Source organism: Dipodomys ordii, unplaced genomic scaffold (assembly GCF_000151885.1).
Source record: "Dipodomys ordii isolate 6190 unplaced genomic scaffold, Dord_2.0 Scaffold112, whole genome shotgun sequence".
Taxonomy (NCBI): Eukaryota; Metazoa; Chordata; class Mammalia; order Rodentia; family Heteromyidae; genus Dipodomys; species Dipodomys ordii.
This window is the reverse complement of record NW_012267328.1, coordinates 223712-233685: the sequence shown is the minus strand read 5'-3', so window position 1 is coordinate 233685 and position 9974 is coordinate 223712. Positions and strand designations below refer to the sequence as shown.

General features: G+C 52.5%; 1 protein-coding gene across 1 annotated transcript in view; it reads right to left on the bottom strand.

Moving 5' to 3' along the window:
* Positions 1–2767: 2767 nt before the first annotated feature.
* The window catches only part of Stk10 (serine/threonine kinase 10), a 55570-nt gene continuing 48363 nt past the window's right edge, over positions 2768–9974 (bottom strand). The window contains exons 16-19 of the mRNA XM_013028611.1: positions 8773–8961; positions 8275–8400; positions 6194–6307; positions 2768–2999 (exon numbers count right to left, since the gene is read on the bottom strand). Of these exons, the coding sequence (XP_012884065.1) occupies positions 2859–2999; positions 6194–6307; positions 8275–8400; positions 8773–8961 (570 nt within the window). The 3' untranslated portion in view covers positions 2768–2858. The remainder of the gene's footprint in view (positions 3000–6193; positions 6308–8274; positions 8401–8772; positions 8962–9974) is intronic.

Sequence of the window (9974 nt, the reverse complement as noted above, 5' to 3'; positions counted from 1 at the left end):
CAGGGGGAGGAGGGCGTCCTGAGGGGAGGGAGCCCGGGGTGGGGGGGTGCACAGGGGAGAGTGCAGGGGGCTTCCCGGGAGGGCACGCAGGGAGAGGGCCGCAGCCTCGGTGGGGGAACACCTCGGTGGAAGGGGAGCCGGAAGCTGGCTGGGCAGGGCAGGGCGCTGGCCGCGGGTGGGAAGGAGGAGGGGCCCGCAGCTGTCTTCCCACTCCGGCCGAGGGATGAGAAGGGTCCCCGGAGAACTGAGCTCTTGCTCTCTTGTTCAGAAGATAAGTATTGTTTTTAACTTTCCAGCATCTATTGCACTGCTGTGAGCCCCGGCGACCAGCCCTGAACATAACTGAGCCCCTTTCTCATGGAGCGTCACTGCAGAGCAGGCGACAACTAGGAGTAAGAAGTGGAACCTTCTGGAGCTCTGCCTCCACCACATGACTTATACCAAGTCTCTGAGTGCTTCCTGAGCACTTCCCCAGGAGCAAGGTAGTTTCCTGCCAGCCTCTCTGCAGGTCTTAGGTGAATGCGGTAAGTTTTAAGGAAGCAGGACTTTGTCCTGGGGTGGGTGCAGTCAGGAATAGAGGAAACTCTAGGGTTGGACATCTCAGAAAATCTTATCTGAAGGAATGAGGCTAGGGCTGTAATTTGAGGCAACCCCTCAAATTAGCTGAAGATGTTTAGTCATTTTTTTTTTGTGACACAGAAATTATTCCTGTGTCCTTTATGTGTGTTCTTGCATGATTATGGATGGGTCTCATTTCTGTCTTGACCTGTCCTGATCACAGAATTGCCTTATCTCAGAAGAGGTTGTGAGCCCGACCTGACCCTTGCTCAGGGTCTACTTCCTCATCTGTGAACTAGGAATGATGAAGTGTTCTCCAAGGTTTTTGAGAAGATTTAACCTATACAGTTCTTGGAGGTCAATGCATGTTATGAAAGGAAAATGATGCTGAGGGCTGAAGAGAACATACTCAGATACATATTTTCCCTCTCCTGCTGTGCATCACTTGAGACAGAAACCCTGGAGTCTGACCTGCAGTTTTACAACAGAGACACCTGCGTACTCAGAATATAAATAAGCTTTCTTACTGGGTAAACACACCTGTTTTTTTACCCCATTCCAAAAGAACAACCCTCAGATGCAAATTACTTTATTTATTAGAAGCATATTTACATTCTCATAGTTAACTTTGCAGAGAACATTTTACAAAAATTTCATAAATTTGGAAACCATGTAAAAATAACTTCTTCATAAAGGGAAATATAAGTTAATGGACTGAAGGGAGAAACATTCGTCCCCGATGCAGAAATTTAGTACAGGGCCTGAGGAATACTGTGTGCACGTCTGGGAATGAGCATTGCATGTAGGCTTGTCGGTGAGTCTGAGGACCAGGCCGGACCCCATCTGTAAAAGCACAGCACAGCTAGGAGGGCTTAGTTGGTACTGAGCAATGAGGCAGCAACGTCATAAAGGAGCTGGGCATTGGGAGCCACAAGCCGCATGAGGAACAGTAGCAGAACTTCCCTGAACCACAAAATTGGCATCTCACTTGTACTTTTGTCACACTCCTGGCTGCAGGGACAATGTACAAACCTTGGTCACCCACCCACATGGGTTCCCCCGGGGCCTGTGTCCCATCCAGCGAGCCAAACTTTAGAAAACCACTGATTGCCGTGTCCCAAGAACCTCTTCACAGTAAAGATTCAGGACCCCACATGCTCTTTGCCTGTTCAGTGACCAGCCCTCCCTTGCCAAGCATCCGTTGTAATCAAGAGAAACATCCAGGGCCCTATCCCTGAGGAATGGAGGAGACAACAAGACCTTGGGGTTCCCAGGCATCACTGCCGGCAAAGCACAACCAACATCATTGCCTAAGTCCTCACCGTTGTCAGGACCGCAAGGTTCTTGAAAAGAAGCTGTTTTCCTGAAGAAGCTATTCATTTTCTGTTTCAGTGGAACATTCTGAAATCAAGGTGAGAGGTGTGCTTTGTAAACAGACTAAGCTGGCTGGAGCATTTGCTTATGGTGGTTTGTAAACGCAGCCTGTGAAGATCAACACCTTGGGCCAACCTGAAGGCCCAAGAGTGCATGGGACACAGAACCTTTGCTTCTGCCATGTTCCTGGGGGCAGAAAACATTCTTCCTGAGAAGTCCAAGCTTGGTCTGAAATGTGCGTTGGGCCTCCTGGACACAGCCCAGGAAAGGAGCCTTCCCCAGGCACCTTCAGGCAGCAGTGGGGCGGGGCGGGCAGTGTGAGCCAGGTGCAGCCGGCCTGTGGATTCTAAGAGGTAGGGAATTTACCCTAAACACCGGATGCCAAGCAAAGGCCAGCAAACTGGCAGCACACAGTGCTTTCTCTGGATGTTGAGGCCAAAACCCAGCATGGCTCCCCACAGACTGCCCCACCTACCAGGAGCCACACAAAGTTTTGTTATGAGCAGAAAGTAGGTCCGGGGTGTAAGGACACCTTGGAGGGACTGGCATCTAGCCTGGCACTTCCAAGAAATGGCATGGCAGGTGGCTCCTATCTGCACTGCAAGAGCTGCTGTACACCACAGGGCCACATCTGAAGTGACCCCAGTGACCAGCATGCTCCAGCCCATAGACCGCAAGACAGGCAGGGACTTGAGGCCACAGCAGACGCATTCTCCTGGCCCTCGATCCCAGCTGCCCCAATCACTGGCCACTCAGTGGGATCTGGGGATGAGGGCAGTTAGGGTCAGGGATGACCGTCAACTGCCTTCCTCCACCAAGGAGTAAGAAGCAGGCAGCAGAAGCGAGGCGGAGGGTCCTGAGTTACTCGTTTGCAGAGGCCGAGGGTCTTTGGGCCCCGTCCTGCTAGTCATAGTTCCCTGCAGGCGTTAGGAAGCATCGGCTGAGCTGTAGGGGAAGAACTTGGTGACCTTGCTGGGCGTGGTCGGGTTGGGGCACTCCACTTCTTCACTCAGTTTGAAGAACATTTCCTGCTCCCGCTTTTTCTGGTTCAAATCCTCTTCCAGAGCCTGTGTTTGAGAGAGGACAGAAGGCACTAGAAGCATCCCACCAGCCACAAAGCTCCGCCAGTGATGCTTTGCGAGCGTCCCCCCAGACTCAAGTGAGTAGGGACACGGGCTCCTTCACCCCTCCTCCCCTCCTGCCACCACCAGGAGCGAAGGCAGGGACGCAGACTGCATGAGTATTCACCATCATGAGCTCACAGGAAGGAAACCTTTGTTAAAAACGGCCGGTTTCAGTGCTTCACACCTGTGATCCAAACTGCTCAGAAGGTGGAGGTGGAAAGAGGATTGCAGTCTGAGGCCAGCTCAGAAAGCCACTGCGGCTCGCTCCTTCCCACAAGCCTGGGGTCCCATCTGCATGAGAGGCACAGGGAGGAGGAGGATCACAGTCTGATAAAATAAGACAGAATGGGCTGGAGCCAGAGCAAACACAAGGTCCTGTGCTCACCACACACCCACACGAAGCCAAGCTGGGGTGTAGCTAGTAATAGAACATAGGGGCAGGGAGGGCACATGGGACAAGAGAGCAAACGGAGCACTCAATGCTTTTCGCTCCAGTGACACAAAAGAGATTCTGAGGATGGGAACCTAGGAAGTAACAGAGAAACAATAGGGATGGTAGAAATAGCAGCAAAGGCATTTGGAACTGGCATCTGGCTTCCTGGCTGGGGAACCACCCAGAAACCGCCAAAGTCAGCCTCAGGAAAATACCATCTGAGGACCTTCCCACCAGCCTGCAGAGGTGAGGACTGGTCTGGGGTAGGGACCCTGTGTCCCCAAGTCCAGGAACAAGAGGTAGAAGCAGTTTGGCAGTGCATGGGACACTTGGGCATAACCTCTGGACTTAAACTAGTTATAAGAAGCTTGGGAAAGAAGAGCAGGCAAAACAGCCATCAGGGGCCAACAAAAGTTTAAGCTTTGGGAAGGAGACTACAGTCAGAAATCCAGAGGCTGGAAGTCTGCGGGGAGGAGGCTTGGGAACACCCCCTGAGCCAGAGAGCGGATGCCCAGAGCCACAGCTGTGAAGCCACCTGCAGCAAGTACTGAGGGACCCCAGAGATCCTGCACACCAAGGGACATGCTCACAGCACTGCCCACGACAGAATGGAGGCAGCACTACCCCTGCCTGCTAAGCAGGCTTGGGACCCTACTGAGTCACACTGCAGAGGCACTGGCCATTAGCTGGACTTAAGCCTTGTTCCCACATAAGGACATCCAAGGGAAGCAAAGCCCTCACACTTAAAACAGACTTCTGCTACCTCAGAAAAGGCTGTACATAAGCGACACATACAGACACCAGGACAGCTAAAGCTCATTGTTGCTCTGTGCAAGTCTGTATTTGTTGTTGCTCTGTGTAAGTCTGTATTTGTTCCTGCATTGGTTCAACTGTTTTGAGGGCTGCTTCTTAGAAGACACCAAGGGCATGCACAAGAAGATCCAATCTATATATAATGGGGATAGAGTTTAAAAAAAGATAAAAACTAAAGGTATTGAAAACCCATTTGACAAAATCATGATAGAAAACTCACCTAGTCCCCAAGAGAGTATCGTCCAGGGGATGATGGCTTACAGAACTTCAAGCAGACAAAAGTGGAGAAGAAACCCCAGTAAAATCACTAAATGCACAGAATAAACACTAAGCTGCAAAGGAGGGGCACGTGACCACAATAGCAAGCCCATTAGAATAATAGCAGATTCTTGGCAAAAACACTAACTGCAGGAAGGGCAGGGAAAGAATTCGAGTCTTGAGAGACAACAGTGGCCAGCCTAGCCTCTTATCCAGAGAGCCTATCCTTCAGACTTCAAGGGGTTAAAAAAAACCTTGCATAGTAAATAAAAGAAAGGAATGGGGGGGGGGGGGGGGGGGGGGGAGGAGGCTACAATGCTTGATAAGAAATACTCATTATCTTGCCCTTGTAATTGTAACCCCTCTGTACAGTATTTTCACAATAAAAAAAGGAATTCATGTCTACTAAACCAGCACTGCAAAAGATAGATACATAAGGGAATCCTATCAGAAGATTTAAAAACAACAACAAAAACTAAATAACCCTACTAGAAGAGTACCCTAGCAAAGCAAGCATCACAACAAGATGACAGACAATACCACATCTCAGTTCTAAAGTTAATGTCAGCAGGCTCAACTCTCCAACTGAAACAAGTGGAGGATCAAAGGGTGTGGCGTGTGTGGGATGAGTGAACTTGGGCCGTCAGAGGGGCCCGGAACATGGATATGCCAGCAAGAGAAAACACAAGTGCAGGGAGACAAACCCAGGAGGACAAAGCAAGTCTTCCCCATGAGGTTTGGCTACTAGGATTTTTACTGATCTTGCTAGATGCTGCTACAGAGGCTGAGGAATAAATGTGAGATAAATTTAGGTAGGGAATATGGGGTTGCTCAAGCTGGGAGCAGAGAAGGGAGAGGCACGGTGAAGCAGGAGTGATCATCTGCCACCCAGATGATCACCCAAGGCTGAGCAGGAAAGTCTTGAGCTCAAGATCATGCCCTGACTATACAGGAGACCTCCTCAAAAAATAAGATGAGGGCACTGGGAAGGTGGCTCAGTGGCAGAGTACTTGCCTAGTATGCATGAAGCCCTGGGTTCGATTCCTCAGTACCACATACACATAAAAAGCCAGAAGTGGTGCTGTGGCTCAAGTGGTAAGAGTGCTAGCCTTGAGCAAAAAGAAGCTCAGAAACAGTGCCCAGGCCCTGAGTTCAAGCCCAGGACTGGCAAAAAAAATAAGATGGGGGGGGGGGTTTGCTGGGTTCAGTCTACAGGACAGTAGGAGGGCACTGGAGCCAAGGTGGAGTGAGCAGAATTCTAAGGAGGAGCCAGAGACTCGCTCTCATGTCATTCTGCTCGTTTGAGTGTGGGTGGCACCTGTGGACAGCACAACGCCACTCACTGCAAGGACAGAAGGTGTCCCGTGAGCCAGGCCTCATCACACAGGGCTTTTTCTATGGGGCGCGAGCTCGGTGCACACACTAGGCCACACCTAAGTGTCCCCAGCTGGCAGAAGGCCTGAAGGTATGCTTCCTGTTTGGAAGTGCCTATAGAGCAGAGAGCAGCCAGTGCCTGACAGGCCGTGAGGAAATGGGAACCTTTAGCTTCATGAAGCTGGACTCTCGGGCCTGAAGTAGCTCAGCGGTGGTCCCTGCCCACCCCCACCCAGCCCTTGGTCACCCACTATGGTACCTTTTTGCGCGGCCGAAGCTTCTCCCTCCACTCTTTGAGGTTCTGGTCGTGGCTCTCATCCAGGGCCTTCAGCTTCTGGGCCTCATGCTCTACCAAAAGGTGACACTTTTCATTCTGTGACAAATCCGAGGCAGAGCAAGTGTGTGAGAGCACGGAGACTTTGCTGTCACAGCCCGGGGTGCTAGCATCCTGCATGTACCATGTTATCTTTTCTTCTCAATACCCTTGGCATACAACTATATATATATATGCATATAAGTCCACTGTATACACATGTGCCAAAGCAGTTCCCGGAGAACTATTACAGACTGCTAACAATGACAGTTCTTGCTAAACTTCAGGGCATGTGCTTTATTCATATTTTCAGAAATGAAGATATGTTGTTTTAATTAAACAAGCAAAACTAATAGCCATAAGTAAACTGTCACCTAACCTCCTAGGCAGAAGCAACTACTAGGAACACCAAACAAAATTCCTGTAGGGCTCTGACCCCTTTGTTGCTGGCTTTTTTTTTTTCTTGAGACAAGATCTCACACAGGCTGGTCTTGAACTCATGATCCTCTTGTCTCCCAAGTGCTGGGATTATGGCCATGTACCACTTTATCTGGTTATAGACTGGTTAGCTTAGCCTGCCTATATTATTCTAAAACCTCTCCCTCTCTATGCTTGACGTTATATTACAAATATTATTTCTACAATTTGTGCTCATATTTAATACCCGCAGAATCAGAATATCACGTGGTATATATTTAAATACTTATTTAAATCTCCCTTACTTTCGGTCACTTGGGTTGCTTCTAATATTCATTGTAATAGCCACTGTTTAAGCGTCTGTTCTACAGACTAAATTATGTTCTCTCTAAATTCAAGTTGAGCCCCTGTCCCCAAAGGGAGGGTTAGAGACAGGCCTTCAGAAGGTAGAAAGGGTTAGATGGTGGTGGCCTTACAAAAAGGCAGACCAGAAAGCAGCTGGCTTTCAGTCTCCTCCTTCCTCTCCTACCTCTCCTGGAGGGACCTTTTAAGGACACAGGAAATAGATGGGCATCTGCAGGCCAACAAAAGGCCTTCACCAGAAGCTCACCCTGCTGAAACAATGACCTTCAGTTCCCAGGTGTCACAGCTGTGAGAAAATAAAACTACGGTGGCCACCGTCTGTGTTGTGTTGTTTTTTAAGGGACAGGTATCTTGCTCTGTTGCCCAGGTTGGAGTCTAGAAGCCGGTCCCAGAACTGACCCACAGCAGACCCTGCTGACAGTGAGCCGCATCCTTATCTCACTGGCCTACTGGACCCTCCATCCTCAGGTGCCGTGACCCCAGGAGGTGGGGGGTTGAGCCCCTGAGTTTCAAGCTGGAGGTTTCTGGGACTTGGCAGGTGACTTGGTGGGGAACAAGGCCAGCAGCACGGAGCTTGCACTCCGGGCTTTTTGTTAAGCCTTTCAGCAGTGAGGGGCGACAGCTGCGTGACTGACGCAGATCCTCACGGCAGCAAAAGAGGAGGGCCTGCCTTCAGTGCTATTCCGTTTCCTCCAGCCTCTGCGCCCCTCTGGACACCCTCAAAAGGGCAGCAAAAGAGGAGGCCTCCCTTCAGTGCTATTCCGTTTCCTCCAGCCTCTGTGCCCCTCTGGACAACCTCAAAAGGGCTCGGTGGCCTGTGCACTTTCCTGAGGGGCCCCAGTCCCCGGGTGTAAATGCCTCACTCTGCCACGAGGGGGCCCCAAGGCCTATCTTCCTGGGGCCATCTGGGCACGAAGAGCTCTGGGTGCTGGCCTGATTCTGGCGAGAAACCCCTTCCTGTCTGCAGGCAACCCACAGGCATGGGACAGACCCAGGGGCCGGGGGCTCCAAGGGCTTCAACAGGCAGCGTGTCCTGGAGAGACACGGCGGTGGAAACGCAGCAGCCCACTGTGGCAGACCCTGGGCAAGGCGTCCTCTTCACAAATCCTGCGAGCAGGACTCCTCACCACCCCATGACCAGCTCAGAGCCATGGAAGTGAGACCTGGAGGCAGAATGATTCTCCAGCAGCTGCAGGGCAGGTTGGCCCTGGGCACTGCCGGCCCTGGGGCCTGGGGGAGGACGGTACCTGCAGCTGCTGCAGCTCGCTCATGTTGCTCTCACACTGCGCCATCATATCCCGCATCTGGTTCTCATGTTTCTGCTGCTGCTGTAGCCGCTCAGCCTTTTGCCGCTTCTCCTCCTGCTGAGAGAACTGGAGAAATGCGGAGGCTGTGACTCCGGCTCTGCCGGCCGGGCCTTGACCATCTCCACCCCCGTCTGCAGGCCCCATCCCAGGCACCTGGCCTGCACAGCGTCGGTGGCCAGCTCCCCATCGAGCTGTGCCCCACTGGTTTAACCCTCATCCTGAGTGAAGACCCAGGCTCTGCCACCAGAGTCATGACGTGACATCCTCATGGGACGCACTACGATTGTGTGCAGGAATCTTGGGGGCCCAAGTCACAGCAAAGGGTGTGGGTAGGACCAGCACTACCTCATCTACTCCATACCGGCGACACTGGGAGGGTGCAGCCCGTCACCAGGGGTCTGCCCCACACCCAGGAGCCCGTGGCCAGGCCCGGCCCACCTGCTTGATCTTCTCACGCTGCTCGGCAGCGCTTCCGGCGCCGTTGATGTGCAGGCTCTTCTTGTACATGGCCATGCGCGTCTTGCCCTCGCTCCTCTGGACCTTGGGCAGCCGGGCCTTCTCTTGCTGCTGCCGCACCTTCAACTGCTCCATCATGCGCTGGTTGTAGCGCTGCATCTGCTCCCGCTCCTAGGGGGCACCCAGTCGGGCCAGGTGAGGCCCCCAGCATGGACTCGGGGCCCAGGACAGGCTTCGTTCACCTCTGCTGCTCAGTGTTTCCTGTTTTCCCTGACTCTTCCTTTCTATTTTGACTTTATGAGGGCGTGTAAAAGACATTTCACAGAAACAATGCCGTGACATTTGATCTTTTCCTGGGCTCACAGTGGCACAATAGCTGGATGCTGGGCACTCACAAAGGCAGAGCACCTCACGTGCACAGCCTGGAGTCCGCGGTGGAGTCAAACGCACTTGCACCTTAGGAGGGGGCTGTGGGGTGTAACTGCACAGTAAGACCAGTGCCTGTATTATTATTAGGAATATTCTGAGTCTTACCCCAAAGGCCATCTCATTTCCCTGTGATGCTACTATTATTAGTTAATAACTCAAAGCGAATTGTACGCCAGAGGGGACTGTTCCTCATTACTGATGGCAGATGTAAACTCATATGTGAATTTCCATCACGCCTGTTGGTGGGCATGCCTGCTGCAGGACCCCTCCACGATTGCTGGCTCCTCTCTTCTGAGCTCCCGTGCCCCGGCTGGCATCTGCCCTGGGATGCGTCATTACCCAGTGTGTCTCCCTCCCTTCTCACTGTGGGGCCCGAAGAGCAACTAACAGCACAGACAGAGAAGGCGATCCGGCCCACAGGCTGGTCCTCGCCACCCGGGAGCACAGGAAGGCTGCCCAGCAGATGCGGGGCAGGGAGTCTTTCGGGAGATGCGAAGGAAGAGGCACAGAAAGATGGAGGCCAGGAGGACAAAGGGGAAGGGAAGCACAGGGGGACTGGACCAGCCCAGCTCCCCATCTACCCCCATGCTGGCTTGCTCCAATTTCTAGGCCCCATGGCTTCAGCAGAACTTTCCCAGAGAACATCCTGGGGCATCTCTGTGGCCACAGCGGCTCCTGGCTCTCCACAATGCCCCTGCCGCCCGGGGGTGGGGGGGGAACCCTCCCCTCCCCCATCACACAGTGAGCCCCCCCCC